Source organism: Thunnus thynnus, chromosome 4 (assembly GCF_963924715.1).
Source record: "Thunnus thynnus chromosome 4, fThuThy2.1, whole genome shotgun sequence".
Classification (NCBI taxonomy): domain Eukaryota; kingdom Metazoa; phylum Chordata; class Actinopteri; order Scombriformes; family Scombridae; genus Thunnus; species Thunnus thynnus.
This window is the reverse complement of record NC_089520.1, coordinates 19,167,224-19,187,074: the sequence shown is the minus strand read 5'-3', so window position 1 is coordinate 19,187,074 and position 19,851 is coordinate 19,167,224. Positions and strand designations below refer to the sequence as shown.

Below are 19,851 nucleotides of genomic sequence, written 5' to 3'. Positions count from 1 at the left end.
GATTTGTGATATCACAAATAGTTTGGAGCCAATCCTGGTATAGTATTCCCCTTACACAAGTGTGATGAGGACACTTGAAGCCTCCAGTGCACATACTGAAAATTGACTCAACAGTGAAGCAGGAAATATCTTCTGTGAAGTAGATAATCTTTTCAAATGAAATACATTTGCATATTCATAGACTCTGGAATTTTTAATGAGAGAGAAGGAGTAGATGCCATTTTAAGGATTTTAACATGGTAATTATACCTTTTTTGTGGATAAACCAAATCAGACACACAATATTGTTCCAAGCAGAGTATTTTTATGTCTTAATAGCCTACATGTCTGGAGGGAATCTTTTTCCTCATTTTGTTGTTATCACGACCCCTGGAGGACTTTAATCTTGCATCCCCTGATCTTCAGTACCCCCACACAGACGACCAGCATTCACTGTTGTATAAAGACTAAATTTATGCCGATGACAACTCCCACGTGGCTCTGCAGAGATAAATAAAGCCAAACTAGATTCTTCTACTGCTCCGCTGTTGCCTGGTGAGCGTGAACGCGCCTGCATCCACGGGCTGCTGATGAGAGAAAGAGAGAGAGAGAGGTGTCGTGAACGCGCCGGCCTGTGTGGTGGTGGTGGTGGTGGTGTTGTATGTGGGAGCAGGAGGAGAGACTCTGCAGTGTCTTGGCAGCTGCATTAGTGCATCTCCCACCGTCCGCGATGCCTCCACGGCCAATGCCTGCCTCCTCCGCGTCCACTTGACAAACAAAAACCCGATAATGAACTGGTCGGGAAACTGAGCCGGACGTTCACGCCAGATATCTATATGCCCCGGAGACAGTCCGGAGCTCTTCATCCACGCACCGAAACCCCGTGACGAGCATTTTTAATGGAAAATGGCGATAGGCAAAAGGTCTTGCAGCATCGTCTGCTTGGTATCTATCCAGATCATCTTGATTTTCAGCGCATCGTGGCCTGGAGCAGAGGGTCTCACGTTCCCCCAGCAATACACGTAAGTAAACGGCCACCCGTGTTGAAAACATAGCGGCTCTCTGGTGGGAGACAACTTTGGGCTTGTCCACTCAGCTCTGGTGTCAAGAGATACTTCAGTCCCCTCCTGTTCAATTTGGTGTTATTTAATTTGGCGATTGCATCAATGTAAACGCTCTGTATTTAAAGCTCAGTGTAAGGTGTAGTCTACACAGTATGACTGGGCATACATAATATATTCAGATCATTTACAGAGATAGATAAATAGGGCCTATGCAATCAGGTTTGAGTGTCTCAGCCAAACAGAAGACTTAAAATTTTCCTTTTTTTTAAACATCAGATAAAATTAGTTGTATTTAGAGAATAAGTATATCCACATATGATGAGATATAACATTCATTTTTCTCTTAGCATATTCTCTCATATATCAGATGTCTGTGTTTATGTTAAAAATACAGGCATCATGCCTAATGTTTTGCCTTTCTGCTGTAGGAGACATCTGTTTTAAAAAAAAAAAAAAGATGATGGCAAAGATGGAGAGATGTTTCCCATGTGACACTTTTACTCTGAGTAAATCCCAGTGAAGTGTTAGGTGAGACTGACCATGCCTCAAATTAGTCGAAGTAGTCAGAGGATTATTGTATTTAAGTCTGTGCCTTTGTTGTTGTGAAACTGATAAAAGTGCTTCTTTTTTTTCCAGTGCTGATCTTGTGCACCAGTGCTTGATTTTTCCATGTAGGCTTTCAAGGAAAAGGCAAAACGATGTCTTTCATTTTGTGAAACACTTGGCTTTCCCACAACCTCTTAAGAAAACCATTAATACAGTAATAGCTACTAGTAGAACTCAGTAGTACTAGTAGTCAGGCCTAGGCCTACTACTTGCAGAGAGGAAGGAGAAGGTGTGGTTGTTATCGTAAGTTCTTGCTGAAGGCTACATAAGAATTAACATTTTCTCTCTTTTTTTCGATTGATCCTCTGCTTAGTTCTCGGTTCTTAACCTTTAACCCGTTGCCGTGTTAAGTACAGCTGGCACTAAACTTGAGACTACAGTTATCTGGGCCCACCTCCAGGCTCCACAATCAGGCTGCTCTGGAGGGAGGAACGGCGGCCAGATGGTCCACTCATCTTCAGGGCACAGTGAGGGATTTCTGGCCAATCACAACTGGAGAACTGGAGGTGTATTTACCAATTAGGAAAGCGGGTCTATAAATCAGGGAGGTGTGAGTGTGTATGTGTGTGTGTGTTTTTTTTTTTATGATGAATTGGGTTATTTCAAGTAGGGTAGCTTTCTCCTCCTCCTCCTCCTCCTCCTCCTCCTCCTTCTCCTCCTCCTTCTCCTCCTCCTCCTTTCTCCTCCTCCTTTCCGCTGATTTTTCTGCTGAGTGCTCTGAAAAAGCTACATAGCCTTCTGCCCTGGGTCTCTTCATGTAAGCTAAATGAAGCAGAATCGCTACGCTGAAGAACAGCATCTCATTCCAATTAAGAATTAATACTGCAGCAGTGAGGATTTATCCTCCCTCTCTCACTTCGCCCTTTTCACTCCCCTCCCCTTCTGTCTTGACTCTGTTGGTCTCCCTCTGTCTTGCTCTCTGTCTCTGCAGATAGATAGATAGATAGATAGATAGATAGATAGATAGATAGATAGATAGATAGATAGATAGATAGAAAGAGAGATAGATAGCAACCGTGTCTCCTACAAAATCTGTTTATACACTAGTAATTGCCTTGCTAATACGTTGTGGAGGAAACATCTGTTTCCTGGATTACTGGCAACAATTTTTCAATCCAGGAAATGTCCTTATTCTCCTAAGAAGCCATAGGGTCAGGGCAGATGGTTGGGCGTAGAAAGCACAGGACTTTGAGACTGGAGGCAGGGGTTTATTTTTATTATCAATTTGTCAATAGTAGACTGTAACAGTTGATGAATCTAGTGGTTCTCAAATTTAGGGGCATATGGGAACAATAAACAAATAAGAGTGATGCTATTGTAGTAAGGTTTTCAGTGTTCAAGTTAGCAAGATTTACTTGTACAAAACGACATGTTAAGTGCTTCATGTAAGGAGCTTTAACAGAAGGACAGAAAAGTTAATTGAGCAAACGTCCGTCAAATCCACAATATGACAAATTCTATCTTGCTCTTGACTTTGCTGTATGTTTAGTAGGAGAGCCTGGTGGCTTTGAGTCTTTGTGTTTGATAAACTTTTAGGGTTTTTCACTTATGCAGAAGTAAAACAACTAATTTGAGAAACACTTAATTAACTGTTTAATTAACTATTCATGCCTGAAAACAGCCAAAAAAAAGTTCCCAGAGTCCAAGGGACATTTTTTCAAATGCCTTTTTTTTGTTTTGTTTTGTTTTGTTTTGTTGTTGTTTTTGGTGCGACCAACAATGCAACACCAAAATTTCTTCAATTTACAGTGATATAAAATAGAAAGTAGCATGATCCTCAAATTGGTATTGGCATTTTTGCTTCATAAATGACCTAAACAATTAATGGATAATCATAATTGTTGTAGATTTATTTTCTGTTGATCACCTAATTGAATTATCGACTAATTGTTTTAACACTACATGCTTTTGATTAAATATTAAATATTACATTTAATTTATTAAATATTACTTAATATATTAAATATTAAGTCTTGTCCCATTTCATTCTTCTAGCTAGCATTGACTTTTCAAACATTTAACCTTTCCCTAACGTTAAAGTCCAACTGAAATTAAATTGCATGTTTTTTTTTCTGCTACAGCATACAATATAATTTTCTGGTTTCATGAGGGTGCCTTCTCTCTTTGCATTAATTTGTTGGAATACTGTTAGTTTTCCATCTACATAGATGCAGCCAATCAAATCACTTAATTTTAAACCACATTTGGATAAAGTAGTGATATCACTGTTCTATCACAGACAAGGCAGACGGTCACACTGAGCCTGATAGCAGCCGGCTACACAAGACAACAGCCACAGACAACAACAACCCACATTAGCTTTCCTGCTAAAGTCTCCTTCTTATCTTACTTACAAACATGAACACGTCTTGTCCTGCACCTTAACTTGTTGAAATTCATCAGGAAAAAGTACACCACTGATGTCATTTAGCAGGCTAGTTAGCCAATTAGCTACTCAGCTGCAGAACATGTAAACATACTACCTCAAAATGTCACTTTGGTTTGGTTAGATGCTGGTGTGGTTCTTACTCTTCAATACCACTGCTAATAGCACATTGTCTGCCCATCACTCGTAAGCTACAGCAACAAGTTTGTTTACATTGTCTCTCATATTTGATGGCAAAAAGGGTATAAATGTGATTTCAGTTGGACTTTAATCAAGTAAAATTGCACTGATACTGAATATTTTTCAACATTCAACATGAACATTTTGTGAACAGTTGTAGACACATTCTCTATAAATGTTTCCTTGTTACCTTGGTAAAAACATAATCCAGACAGCATAACAATTCCTACAAAAAGTATCTGGTCTTGCAAACGAGTTGTGCTATGTTGTTGGATGGATGGATGGATGGATGGATGGATAGATAGATAGATAGATAGATAGATAGATAGATAGATAGATAGATAGAAAATGTCTCCTCCATCTCCTTCTAATACTCCACCTATCGCTCCTGCTGCTTCACACTCCCAGCCTCTCGCTTTCTTTGCTGTAAGTGAATATGGGTCACATCATGTAGTGCTTCTCTTTCTCTAATCCCAGGAGTGTGTGAGTATAGCAGGTAACAGAGTAGAGGCACAAGTGCGCTGTGCTGTTCAGCCGCTTCATCGTACTGTAGCTCTGCAATACAGAGTTTTCTGATGTCCCACGGGGCTTGAGAGGAGAGGAAATGGAGCACACAGTAAAAAATTTAGGATTGTGCTTCAGCTGCACTGACTCACACAGTTAAAGCTGCTCTGCAGTTCTCTACAGTCATGTAACAAACCTGGTTTACTCATACAGAAGAATTTCGCATGCATTGAAACTGTCTTTGGCTGCTGTAATCATCCCTCCTGCTCATACTGATCATAAAGAGATTAGTTCTTAACGGGATTCCCATGAAAGTGATGGGGGGACATCCACAATCCACAGTCCTCCATCTGTGCAAATATATGAGGCTTCAACAGTGTGAGTTAGACCAATCAATCAGTTATCTACAGTAGTTGATTTTTTTGTAAAAAAAAAAAAAAAGTTCCCTCTTTTTCTTACTGCCCCTCCACCACAGTCAAGGCAACACAGATGGGAATTTGGTACTAAAAAGATAAACTCACACTGCTGGAGCCATATTAGCTTCACCTGAACTTTAGAAGTCATTTCTATGCAGAACGAGGACTGTGGATTTTGTCTTCCCAAAAAGTTGAGTTAGTTATGGATCTCTTGGCGACAAGTATGGAGGGACAGGGAATAATTTCAGCAACCACAAACTCTTTCCTCGTACATATGGGTATGTGACTGTTGTATTAAGATAGACTTGAAGAAAGGCGATGTAGAAAAAATGTCTTTTTAATTCGATGAATCAATTAATTGTAAATTGTACTGCATACTAATGTAACCATTTATGTCAAACAGCCAATTAAACCTATTTAAAGGACTAAAGGTGAAGCATAAAGTTTAATTAAATGTAGAGAAGGAGACTGTATTATCTTCAGTGGGCTCGTGGGAATAACAAGAAGTGAGTTTCATAAATGGTCATGTCCCAGACTAATGTTGACAATCATGAGAGAAATTTTGTGAAATCATTGGTTGTAGATCCAAAATGTTGGTCCGAGATTGCAGTGTGATCAGAATATGGTTTGAAATGCTTTCCATCATAGCTCTACGATTAACCAGGCATCTATCACCATCACATATGAATTCAAAATTGATATCTTACAGTCTGACACAGATTATGACCCAGAATTTTGATATGCAATATACCTGCTAGATTGCTGTTATTGCACACTGTGAAGGTGCCTTTAAAAGAACAAAAAGCAGCACATCCATCCATTAAGTGCGGATTTAATTTGAATGTCACTTAGGACTTTCCTCTATGGATTTCCATACCTGTAAGGGTCATTTATAGCATTGCCAATTATGAATCTGAAAACAATGAAAGACAGACAAAATGTATAAAATCAGACTGATTTAGTCTCAAAAATAATCCCAAGATTGCAAATGAAAGTCTGGCTCTTGTCTGTGTTTTCTTTCATCAGGGCTATTTTTATATTAGATCTTTTATTTCTGCCAAACAAATAAGAATTGTGCGAAAATCACAACATGCTGACTCACCATTGTTCTGTGTAATGTCTGGAGAAGCGTCTCTGTAGCAAAAGGAACTGCTCAGTTATCATTCTCATGAATATGAGACTAAGGTGGCTGCAGTAATCACATTAAGACATCGGCATATGAATTACAACTTGATAGAAGACCAATGAAAAACAGAATACGTTTCTAAAAGGGTTTTTTAAGTAAATAAAGACGAGAATTCTACATGTTGCTACATTGGCAGTCAGTAGAGAGAGAGAGAAAAGTGCTGCTGTTTTTTTTTCAGAGCACCCCTCACCTTTTTTTGTGCCATTGGTTCGACTGCTTCAAACAGAGAATATAATTTCACTTTTAAATAGTGCTATACTCATCAAAGACATTTTGTCAAGCATTCAGTCATATCTTAAATGGGCCCAATGGTCTTGATGTTGCTGGAGTTTAAAAAATAAATATCTCACATATGCATCTACGCCTTTAACTTAGCATTTTTCAAAAACCCAGAGGAACATTTTGAGCTGAAAAAAGAAAAAATGGAGTGTGAAATGTCTGTACTCAGAGCTGTCTATTCATCATCAGTTCTACAAGTCTTTTAAATCCCTGGTGTTCAGCTCATATTAAAATCAAAAGGGGGGGAAGGAGGGCGGTGGGTATAAAATATTTAAATACAGTCCTGATTACCTTGTGGAAAGTGGACATTTGAGTCAAGATTTGCAGCTCATCCTACGCTTAGAAACAAGACCAACAAGACTTTAATCTGTGATGTTGTCTCGTAAGTCTGCTGGGAGCTGTCTGACTGATAATGAATCGACTCTCTGGGCACTTACAGCATCCAGGGCTATTTTCTGGGTATTAAGATTTATTTCCTGGTTTGAACTCGTTTAGGGAGAGAGCCCAAATGAATGTTTTGCCTTGTATCCATTTGGCCAGGCTAAATTACAGGATCACCTGTTTCGGGCAATGAATGACGGTTGAACCAGTGAAGCGAGGCATGTGAACAGCGGGGAGGTGTGAATCTTTATGGAGGCTGCATCCATTCAGTGATCCTCAGGGTCTCTTGAGGATATATTAGCAAAGTCTGAGCATGCAGGGAGTCTATAACACCAATGATCTATAGTCTTTAGTCTCTTAAAGCATATTTTGCCTTTTAAACACTTCTATTCCTTATTCTTTGAGTTGAATTCCTCTCATTTGAAATCCTTTCACAAAAAATTTGCTATCTTTCCTCCTTCTAGACACCAAAAATAGAATCTGACAGCTTCAAAAAAGTGGATCTGTATAAACATAATATAAACAATGCAGGCAGGACAGCACATTGATAGGTAGTTATTGAAATACTGATAGATTTGAATATATTTCCTAAAAGAATCATATCTGCAGTCTTATCCAAACAAGATGAAAACTTCCAGCACAAATTTCTGTTCTATTATGACAACTGCAAGAGGGTGGAGGCCTCTGCGATTCATCATGAGTTCCTTTCATGCCACCTCTCTTTTCCTTGAGATCTGCTTGATGTTTTTTTTTTCTTTTTTCTCTCTGTTACTGTACGTTCTAAAAATAATAAGATTGCTCATGGAGGAAGAAGAGGGAGAGGGTGTTAGTCAAGGAGATACTAAGTCCATATGCACTTTTCTGGACACGTTCCTTACCGGGTCTCAATATGAAATACACATCCCATCGATGTCACCTGTTTTTCTAGAGGGTAAAATATATACTTTTAAAATTAGAAGCCCTTTATTGATCTGTGTATCCTCCCTTTCTTGTCGATGCCACTTCAACATCAAGGATGATGTTTGTGTGGGCTAGGAGGGAATTAGCTGCCGGAACCACATGTGCTGATACAGTGCTGGTGGTGTTTCTGGCGCCTGGTGTGCATTCGATGGTGGGTGTGATTTCTGTGTTGGAGCTGACATTTAACAAAGAGATTTTTAGATGCGCTGATGCTGTTGGAGGCTCATTGGTTAAATATCCAGTTACCCAAACATGTAGACATTTTCTTTTAAAAACATGTTGGAGCTGTCAGTCCTCCATCATCATCTGCAGTTTTATCATTGCCACTGGTCTTTCTGCTGCATAACTTTGCGTTTGATGCAGTGACAACACAACTGGTTGCACTACTATGATGAAATATCTAGCTAGTTTCTAACAAATTCAGCTCCTGCACACATTTTTCTTGTGTGCTGTCACTTTGTCACCGTTAGTGTGTTCAGGATCAGAAGTTGCTACATTGCAAAGGAATTTCAACAACATCAATAGGATGAGAAGTGGAGAAGAAAGGGTAAAACTGGCAGGCTTCCATTGTTAGTGTGGGATGAGTATCCAGTATGTAGTCCTCAGTAGCAGAGTGAAATATGAATTAGCTTTTTATTCTGTCCTGAAAATCTGAACATAGTATACAACAGAACATAATACTGCTACAGAAAAACTTGACCTTGGATTCTATGATTTGCACGAAAAATACATTCACTTTTATGGTGCATTTCTTTATGGGCACTATGAATGAAAAGGTATATTTTAAGCCGTTTGGTGATATACAACGTATTTAAAACATCTCATCCTATTGGCAAAAGGATTTTTCTAATTTAAACAGTAATTTAGTATGATGTAGATAATTTAACCAGCTGTTAATACTATTAGATTTCCACAGAGCAGTACACACATTCTATCACTTAACATTATTAGGATTTTTACATATATTTTCAGACACAATAGAATTAAAATACACATTTGGAGACTGAGGTAACTGTAACACAAAAGCAGAACTGTATGAAATCAGCTTCTGGACAAATAGCTGCATGTTTCTGCAATGTACTGCAAGTTATAAATGACCAACACTTGAAATCATCAAAGCAAGTTGTGGGTGGATTTTATTTAGGGCCAAAGTCACGTCTCCTGGTTCAGAACTGATAACACAGTGTAGGATAAGATGGGCTCAGAAAGTCAAGCAGTTTGTGGTTGAAGAAAAACACAGCCCACGTTTCACTGCAGTCTAATGAGCTGTTTCACCACACAAGCTCATCACAGTCCCCAAGCCTTATTTCACAGGCTTCTGACATGGAGCGAGAGAGTTGCTGCTCCTCAGAAATATAAATTTAACTGCCCAGATATTAAACTTTAAATCAAACCACAAGCTGTAGTGCCCGGAAATGTTAAACACATCTCTGGAGGCTCATGTATACCTCCTCTCGACACTGAGCAACAGATGCAACAGTTTTTTTTTTTTTTTGCACTGTAGTGATTTAAATAAAATTTGCAGAGAATTGGAACATGCAGAACACTGTGTTCAACTGTAATCAGACAGATTTTTCATTAAGAGATTAAAAGTGCACAGATCTGACCAGCTTTATATCCTACAACTCACCTGTCTACATATTAGTTGAGTTTTCCTGTCCTGCATTACTGGAGCTTTATTAATATAATATCTTTTCCATTTTGTTCTGTGACAGTCTGCCTGTGATGTTCTTCCACAGGATAATGCACTGGGCCCGGCGTATCGAGCAGGAGATTGACACAGTCTTTCAGCACATCACTGGAGCTCAGCAGTTGAGAGGGGTGAGTGTGTAGCTCTCTTTTTATAGTGTGCAGGTTACTTACTCATCATAGTGCTGCATTAACCCAATAAGAAATGCACTGAGCAGAGAGGTCAGCGTGCAAAACAGCTGTAAATCCATTAAGTGAAAGAGCTAAAGATAAATAGGTGCATAAAACAAGAAAACAAGCGCAGTCTACTTCCTAGAAACTTTTGTTTCTTTTCTTCATGATTTTCTGCGACTCCTTGCAGAGCAATGAATAGCCAATAACTCCTGAATATTTTGTTTTCCCTGGACAGACATAAAACTCTCTAATAGCGTTTCTATTCAGCAGTTTTCAGAATATATGCTCCGTTTTTTAGATGTTGTAGCCAAATTTTGCTGGCACTTTGTGTATTGTTTGCAATAATTATCAATCTTGCACACATTGTACGATTCCTACGACGTTAAAGAGATGGCTGAACACACGCCTACAGTGATTAGATTTAGAAAATCCAGTATTATGTTTCATGAAGTCATGAGCTCAGTAACACCTACATTCAGGAATACTCAGACCTTGTGTCGGCTCTCATAAGCTGATCATGTATTTCCTGCATATTAATGCACATGACAGGAATCTTTTATCAGTCATGTTGTGATCATCATTATCATTATGTTATCATCATTTAAGTAATCTGATTACTCCTGGCTCTCTACAGTAACCTGATTCCGAAATGTAAACAAGAAAACTGGTTCACCTTTCACGGTTAAATGGTTGGTGCTACCAAATCTAAAAGAAAATCTCACTTATGTCTGGCACCACCTTAGTACAATGGACATGAAATGGATTTTGAGTCTGAAAAAGGGACTATTTCTTCCTTCCTCCACTGTATTGGGGTTGCTCCAGAAATCTAACACATAAAAACACAACTGTATGCATGACTAAATATCACAAGAGGTTAGTGAGGAAATATGGTTATTAGTTTGGGTGAACTGATCCTTTAAGGGGTAAAGCAAGCTCACACAGTTAAATCAGTGCTCAAGAAACCTGATTATTTGGCCAAACAGTCAGTTGATTAATTTGCTAGTTGAAAGACAGAAACTAATTCTGCAACTATTTGGATAATTGAGTTAGTCAGTCAGTTGACGCCCTAAAATAATTTAATCTAAAGTCTGAAAGTGAACAAAACTGTATTTATCCTTTTGGAAGGACCTGAAAAACTGAACCACAAAATGATAAGTTTCTGGCCGAGGACTGTACAGTAAAGTAATGAGACTACTGTCGTCTGATTTCCTGCTTTCACCTGATTTCTCACAATGATCGTAGTCCGTCTTTCATACCTGAATTCATGTAAATTATCACCACTTACTGTACATCTCTTGTCCAATAGTTTAACTCGAAAGTAATTTCACATCGTTGCTGTAACAGGTGGCTGAGAATAAAAAGATAGCCCCTGAAAAGCCAATGCTCAAAAACTAGACCAAAGATCATCTGTAGAGGGCAAGAGTGGCCTGCTCTGGGAAGATGTGTGGGGGCGTTCCCTCAGCAGAGAGCAGCGGCACGTGTCCTCTCTGTTTGTGTCACAGCAGAGCAGATGGTCAGCCCGCAGCCTGCAGTAATGCCTTGATGTGAGACTCACTTGTTCATTCAATCCTCATTAATCCCTCCATGCTCCTGATACAGTCTCGATCTGTTAAAGAAATTGTTCTGCTCTGCCTGAGGAAATGCAGTGATAATGATAATGTGAATGAAACGTCATGTTCAATTTCCCAAACAATAAAAAGTCATAATTTTTCATTCAATAGCCACTGTGATAAAGGCCCACTGTACAGTACTCAGACTTTCACCATTGAGACGCCTGGGCTGTGGCTATTTTTGATGGTGCTATTTTTGGATGAGATCTCAAAGTACTACAATTTTTCATTTTTTTAAAGATGTGATGATATGATTACCTAGAGGTTGAAAAATCGTAATGCAAGGAAAAATCCCTCCAAGACCCCCTTAATAAGTTGTAAAAACAACAATAGTAAGTCTTCAGTCACGCTAACAGTTCTGTGAGGCTGTACTTTGGCACAGTAATGCTTTGAGCTAAATGCTAATGTTCCTATCTATGCTAACACGTCATGTGCATGATGAAAATGCTAAAATGTTGATGGGTACCAGTTTTAATGTTTACCATGGACACCAGCTCTTTTTATTTATTTATTTGTTTTGCAATTGTAAGCATGCTAACACTCTTTTGTGTGTGTGTGTGTGTGTGTGTGTGTGTGTGTGTGTGTGTGAGAGAGAGAGAGAGAGAGAGAGAGAGAGAGAGAGAGAGAGAGAGTGTGTTAGCATGCTTACATTTGCTAATTAGCACAAAACACAAAGTACAGTAGAGGCTGTGATTATTTTTGCAGGTTTGGTCATAAACTTTAGTATTGGACAAATTAAAATTTTGGCCTGATGATGGCGCTAGAATGAAAAGTCAGGTCATCAAACTCTTTACAATTCATCATGAGAGGGACATGAGACATTTTAGTCAAAACTACAAATCTCAACCCCATGGTGATGCTAGAGGAAAAGTCAAAGAATCACTAAAGTCAGAGAGATACAACCTCTGGTAACCAAGAATGTCTGTGCCAAATTTCATGAAAATCCCTCAAGTAGATGTTGAGATATTTCTTTCAAGTGAAAGCTGTGACCTGCTGGTGGCACTACAGGAACATTCACTGTTCACTGAAGTCATGAGTCATTATTTTATGGTGATACATCCATTAGTTATTAAAATATTTCGGTCTGGACCAAAGTCATGGACTTACTGACTGACTGACAAACAGACCAACATGAGGCTATAAAAATAAGGTTAATTATGTGCCTGATAATTTGTCTTTTAGTGAGGTTTGTTTAATATAATCTCTTGGTCAGTATTTTGCTTCCACCTAATCTTTTATGAAAAATAACGTATGTTGTTAAAAGCTTCAGGTATCATTATTATTTTAACTTTTATCTACATAATAGCCATCGTCAGTAATACATCTCAATCCTGAATCTATTCTGCACAGGCTCTAGTTTGTCTCAGACAGCACACAGTTCACACAGTGACACCCTGTTCATTACTGTGTGTTCCCATCTGTGAGAGATGGATGCAAGATGTCGGCCTGGGCCAGTAAAGCATCTGGTCACTACACAACTTGAGGGATGTCTTGAAAAGTTCATTTTCATGAAGTCCATTTATAGAATGTATGCAGGTTTGCCAAATTCATACATCCAGGTCGCTGTCTCCCCTCTTGTCTTCATCTTCTCTCCAACATCTTTCCGCACAGCTTAGACACTGCATGGCAAGCTTTATGTTACACTGTAGGTGCCTTTTACTCCTGCATGTCTGATGATGATGAACCTCCTGAACTCCCAGTCACCACTGTGGTTTCTATATGCAATGTTTGTGTAGTTAGATACTGCAGGCGCTATCAAGCATACATCATGAGGATTTATTTGATTTTGGAGAGGACTGTGTGTGCCTCTGCCATCAAAGTTCTTCCTTGTGCTCCTGTTTTTTCTGACTGACAAAACCTTCTTGGAGAAATGAAATATAATGAAAATGGCATTTTATATACGTGTGAATCTCCACTAGCACCTGCAGGATAATACAATCCTGTCAGTTTTACTAGAAACTGAAAATAACCAGAGAATTTTGACCATAAAGGGGTAACAATTAGATGTAAAAATGTAGACTGTTAATCTTAAATGTCAGAGCACAGAGTGATAATTCAACAGAGCTGTTTAATATACGGTATTATAATTCAAATGTTGTAAATATATGACATTTTCATCATATAGTGATGAGAAAAGTAAAATTTTTGATCACAGCAAAAATATTTCTTCTTGGCACTAGTCTATGAGATAATGCGGTTATAATGGTATTTGTCATAAGTTTTAAAGTAGAAATCAAAACTGAACAAGAGACTGTGTCTAATTTTTACAAACATTTTACACAGACATTTGCTGCATCTCCTCTAGATGTAGTGTAATTCCCAGAAGTGTCCTGATGAATTGCGAAGTGTTTCCATGTGTGGTCTAATTTAACTTCAAACTCTCTGGGTACAAATGTCATCTGGGTGAATCTACTTTCTTTCTATTTGCGGTTGGTAGCCTTCTGACTTTAAACCAAGTAGTATATGTATAGTATTTTACTCTGTAATTCAGCTATAATTGATTCAAATAGGTTTGTAGTTTTGTGGCTTAATCGCTTCAGTCTGAGCTGCAATTAGTCTCATAGATGCTGCTCTTCACTCATTGGTAGAGGAAATAAAGCTGGATGTCTCACCAGTCTTTGTTTCAAAAACAATTGTGTTCTTGAACTTGAAATGTCTTAATGAAGAACAAATCCTCAATGTGAGTCAGAATGCTTTTTAGGATAAATGCCACATGGTGTAATTTTGGAATGAAACTCCAGTAATGTGATTCCTCAGTGAAACACGTTGTATGTGAATAGATAGCATGAAAGGATCCATATTTAGATTTGTATTAAAAGTTCAAAAACAACAAGTGGCTATCCCCTCGTGTCCTCAGTGTGTAAATATAAAAAGATTTTTCTTTTGCAAATCCACAAGCTCTGAATAATAATGTTCTCTCTGCTTTCAGGAGATTTTGAGGTTCGAACTTTTGAACATTTTCTTAAATGTTTTTGTTTTTGCAGTTTTACAAAATGATTCTTGTTAAATATTAAATAACAGCACACAGATACATACACATATACATAATAATCAGCCGCACTAATGGTAATGCATATTTATGCAAAGTCGGCTTAGACAATACATCACAAAGTCACAAATTGTCAGTAGAAAGAGCTGAGGTCAGCAGAAATGACTTGCAGCTATTATTGCTCTGACGTTTTTAACATTGTCAATGAAATTTTTTTTCACAGATATACAATGAAGAAAGAAGACGGTTTAGTCTGGTGAGGAATCAGCCTCGGAAGATTGTGGAGAAGGTGGCCTCAGATATCGAGAAACTTCTGGCTAAGAAGCGCAAAGCCCTCGATGTAAGTCTGTTTCTGACAAATATGAAACACTGTTAGTTTATTGATACTCTTTTAATTGCTCATTGTTTCTTCTCTTTTTTTACTGTAAGTGATTTCTCTGCAAATGAAATGATCTTCCTTAGAACAACGTACATTGTGTAGTTTAAAGTAATAAATAAAGTAGTAACTGCTTGCTAATTGTGCAACTTTAAATTTAATATAACTCCATGTATTTTTAGAAATAATGATAATGTACTTCTATGTTTTCCTTATGTGGGAGATCCTTTAATTGAAAGAGTTTGCTGACAGTATTATTGATCCTTGATTCCACAAACCTAAAGCTCAGCTGCAGGTTTTACATATCCAGTAGATTCATTTTCATATTGTTTTAATAGCAGGTTTTAACCTAATAGCTAAAAGATGGAATAACTGGAGGCTCTTTTACACACACAGCAAGAAAGAAAGAAATAAAGACAAAGACAGAAAATTTTGATCGACAGCTTTCCTGATATCATCTGATTGGTTCTTATGTGGTACAAAATGCAGGACTGCAGCAATATTTGTGAATGTCAGTTGACCCATGGCAGGTTCAAAGTAATCCACTGTGTGATTTTTAGCACCTACTTTCACAATGTTCTTCCCTCTTTGTTTTACAGAGAGCAGACAAGTAATTTAACTGACTCCGCTAATGCTAATGAGTGTTTCTGTTTTTAACATGCAGAGATTAGCCAGTGAAGCAGAGCGGCTGCAACGAGAGCATCTATGGCAGGATGGAATCAAGGTAATTTATTGAGTATTTTGTCCATGTCATCTCCTTACTCAAAAGAAAAAAAGATCAACATATTCCCTCACATAATGCAAATTTTACAAACTGACATTTAAGCACTGATTAAAATAATTCAAACCAGATGGGTCTGTCCCTCAGCGTTGTGACCCTAAACCAGACGACCTGAGAGAGAAAGAGCGTTCCCCAGTCAGCTGAGCAGATCCCTCAGTGCTCGACTGGCTGAAACAGATGACTGAGTGCATTCAGCTGTGCGGTTCTGTTGAGTCCCAAACACTTTGACATTCCATTTTTCCACTTGGTCTGCTTCATTTAACCAACAAAATGAGACGGGGTTAACCTCATCCTCTCACATGGCCTCCCGCATCCTTTTCTAAGGCGCTGAATCCCCTCCCTTTGTTTTTAAAGAACACTGGTCGTTTTGCATGTTTTAGCTCATTCATTGAAACATTGTGAAGTGAATGTCAAGATGTTCAAGTAGCTACATTTTGAAATGAAACCTGAGCTTTAAAGTGAGTTCTTGATCTTGAAAATACTGTTGTAGTTTAGGCTCAATAGACTCAGTGTCCACTTAGCAGCTTTTTTCCAGAGCTTTCAACTGCTTCTCTTGGCCAAAAACTTTTTTTTAGTGAAAGTCCATCTCAACCACAAGCATGGTGTATGGTTATCATTATTCTCTGATGTGTCAACATACTGTAGATCACAATAAACTGAATCTGCATTTATGAATTTAGAAACAGGCTAACAACACCTAACCCTGTGTAAAACGACCAACAACAGTCTTTATGCTAAGCTAAGCTAACTGGATGCTGCCTGTAGCTTCATAGTAGTAACAGTATTATTGATCTTTTCTTCTAACTCTCAACAAGAAAGCAAATTCGAATATTTCCCCAAATTTTGAACTTTTTCTTTAAATTTGACTCAAGATTAACAATGACTGTGATTCAAGGTGACAATATGAGACAAAAAATGTACAGTTTAAAAACTGGACAATTCTTTGACAAAACAATTACACCACAAGGTCCATTAAATAGCTGTTCTGGAGCTTTTGATCATATCATACCATCTTCCTCAGCAGATGAGGTTTGCCCAGTTGTCATGGAATTGTAGTTTTAAGGACTTCATCCATGTTGCCTTTAAAGTTGAGATTGAAAACAATGGACTAACTGATACGTCTTCCTCGGAGAACAGGAGATCCGTATTAGTAACAGCAAGAAGACAATCAGCAGACAGAAGGAGAGTTGTCATGTTTAGTTTAATTGTAATATAGGCTAAAGCCCTCTTTGGAGATAAGATTTGGTAATCAGAACGGGCCAAAAATAGAAACATATCGGCCTCTGAGTAGATGCCACAGCTTATTCTGAAGTATGTTAGGTCTCTACAAAAACTAAGACTACCAGATGGTGATGCTCTAGCGGAGCCTCACAGCCTGTCTACTGATTCATAATGTGACAGCACTAAGCAGCAAACAATAGTTAACATTTGGTGGTTACAGCTTTGCAAATGAGAGGATTTGCTGCTTTTGTCAATTTTTTTTATCATGTAAAATGAACACTTTTGTTTTTTTTACTATAAAATAAGAAAATTCTAAGCAATAACTTTGGGATTACAGATTGAATGTTAATTGATTAATTGCAAGTCTCAGCATTTAAACACCATTCAGCTGTCAATCAACAAATCAACAGACCTGGTTTTTCCAAGTAAAGTGAGCTATGATGCTCGGTTGTAAATCCCTCTTCACGTGTTACTGTGGTGATCCAAGCAACATGTGATTTGTCGAGTCCTGCTTTCCTGAAATACTGGAAGAGACTATAAAGAATTTAAAAAAATAGTAGTCCATGTTATTTATTGGTTACAATGCTTTTATAATTAAAAAAAGTCTCATTATAGGCTTTGACCCCTAACCAGTATGAAGTCAGAAAGGTTATTGATATGGTTTGACTTTAGTAAAATCTCAGTAAATGTTACTTTGAGTGAAGGTTTGTTGTTGCACTTTACTAATATTTATGAAGCTGTTGTGAGCTGTGAGTCATTTCTGTCAGTAACCCCAAAAACTGATTTTACTGATTACTTGTTTTACTATTCTGTAATTATTCATCATTTTTGACACTTTCAAAACTATAATAGATATATTTGTAACAGAATTTTTGTACTTTGAAGAGGAGATGAATTAAAGTGCCAAAACACAATTTTTGGCCAGGTTAATAGATTTAATCAATAATGAAATACAACCATTAATGATCTTCAGTTGTAGCCCTAATTAAGTATCCTCTGTGTGTCCAAAGCTCAACTTGACCTGTTCACACATGACTTCTAGTCCTCATAATGTTTATCATCCCATCTGTTTTCTTCCAGGAGCTAGACATGGCGTATTATGACTCCAAGGCAGAGCTGGATTATGTGAGTAAGGGACAAATAAACTGACGCTTGTGTTTTATTTATAATTATTGAAGCCATTTAACAGAAGGAAGATGATTTGAATGTTTGGAAATCAAGTGTCCTTTAATTAACTGTAAAAAAATGGGCAATTTAGCATTTTCTGAAGTAGAGGAGTAATTATAATCGTACTGATGAAAGGATGAAAGTTAATTAAATATGCATGTTTTCTCATGTTCTCATAGTATTCCATGGATGGAGAAGGAGAGGTGGAAAATCCTTCCCACATCAAGCTGGAGTTTGTTTACGATCCGAATTTCAAAAACAATGTCAACTACTCCTACACGGCTGTTCAGATTCCCACAGATATTTATAAAGGAGGCAAGTGGAGCGTATATGATGTTGTGTTTTTTTACATAGCAGTCATTTCATGGCATTTATCTGACATATTCTAAGGAGTGTATCTATGACTTTTTTCTCATCAGCTCCAGTCATTCTGAATGAGCTGAACTGGACACAAGCGCTGGAGAAGGTGTTCATGGAGAACAGTCGGGAGGATCCGTCACTGCTGTGGCAGGCGTTTGGGAGTGCGACAGGAGTCACCCGCTACTACCCAGGTAGGTTTTAACAACCATTTCTGTTTTTTTTCCCAACCTGATGTCAGATGTGACAGGTGAACTAGTCTTTGTAATAGATCGAACAAGACATAGCTCAAAATTTCTCTTCATTTTTACAGCTACACCTTGGAAAGCTCCAGATAAAATTGACCTGTATGATGTCAGGAGGAGGCCATGGTACATTTGCTGCTGCTTAATACATTTTTACATGATATAATCTTTCACATGAGCAGTAGATTTAGAGGGTTGAAGTACTGCATCTTCTCTTTTCACAGGTACATTCAGGGCGCCTCATCTCCCAAAGATATGGTCATTCTTGTCGATGTGTAAGTAATAAATATTTTAAAAAGTTTGTCATTTTTTGGGGTTTAGCAAATAGCTTTCATGTGTATGTAGAAGAGGTACACTGACAAAGTATATACATGAAGCTCTCTATTCTTAAGGTTTTAAATAATTAACTAGTGTTGGAACCCATCTGTGAGTTTTTTTTTTCCCGTCTTCCTAGCACTTCTTTCTCACTCACAAGTGAACGGTGTTATTTCACATAAGTGAGCAGCTTCTCTGTGCTTCTGGTCCAATTGGCCAGCAGTACTGGAGAAAGAGGCTAGACTGAAGTTGTATTGTAATGGAAAAACTGTGCACCTGGCACTGACTCAGCACCAAAAGCAGCTGAGAGTGCAGTTCACACCGCTAATCATGTGTAGTCAGCCTAAAGGTCAAGTTAGAGATGATTCAGACACCAGAACAAAATCTAAGTGGCATGTACAAGAGGTGGTTTTGTCGTCTATGACTGCAGAAACAATATAACATACTGTAGATACAATTTGATGAGACATGAGCTTCACTATTTACAGAAATAGTTCAAAATTTGGGGAAAATATGCTTATTCGCTCTGTGACGGAGAGTTAGATCAAAATATCTACGGTCTAGACTTCTCATGACTTTCTGTTGAATATAAGGCTGCGGTTAGCTTAGGCTGCTGGCTTTAGCTTCATATTTAACAAGAATTTAACATGAGATTGGAATCGATCTTCTCATCTAATTCTAAACAGTGAATAAGCTTATTTTCCAAAATGTCAAGTGACTGCTTTAAACTTAAAAATTAGTTCTGTTTCCTGTTTCTAATGTAGCTCAGGTAGTAGAGTGTGTTTCTCAGAGTAAATTCAAACTCATGTCGTGTTGGAGTACAGCAGCCTGTTACAACCACTGTAGTGTCCTTGTGGTTACTATTTATTGCAGTGATATTTGGCTGTTTGTCTGCGCTCTTTGAGAGGTTAATCCTATTGTTGAGTTGAATGACAGAAATAGGAGAGTAGCCCTTATGAATGACCTTTCATCAACATGAATCATGT

General features: G+C 38.0%; 1 protein-coding gene across 2 annotated transcripts in view; it reads left to right on the top strand.

The window, feature by feature from the left end:
• Positions 1 to 298: 298 nt before the first annotated feature.
• LOC137181487 (voltage-dependent calcium channel subunit alpha-2/delta-2-like) overlaps positions 299 to 19,851 on the top strand; it is a 38,809-nt gene continuing 19,256 nt past the window's right edge. The window contains exons 1-9 of one of the 2 annotated variants that reach the window (XM_067587222.1): positions 299 to 1,001; positions 9,681 to 9,762; positions 14,627 to 14,743; positions 15,444 to 15,503; positions 17,862 to 17,906; positions 18,128 to 18,263; positions 18,368 to 18,499; positions 18,619 to 18,676; positions 18,775 to 18,825. In XM_067587222.1, the coding sequence (XP_067443323.1) occupies positions 886 to 1,001; positions 9,681 to 9,762; positions 14,627 to 14,743; positions 15,444 to 15,503; positions 17,862 to 17,906; positions 18,128 to 18,263; positions 18,368 to 18,499; positions 18,619 to 18,676; positions 18,775 to 18,825 (797 nt within the window). In that variant the 5' untranslated portion in view covers positions 299 to 885. Of the gene's footprint in view, positions 1,002 to 9,435; positions 9,586 to 9,680; positions 9,763 to 14,626; positions 14,744 to 15,443; positions 15,504 to 17,861; positions 17,907 to 18,127; positions 18,264 to 18,367; positions 18,500 to 18,618; positions 18,677 to 18,774; positions 18,826 to 19,851 lie in introns of those variants that run through there. The other variant, XM_067587223.1, reaches the window with a different exon arrangement.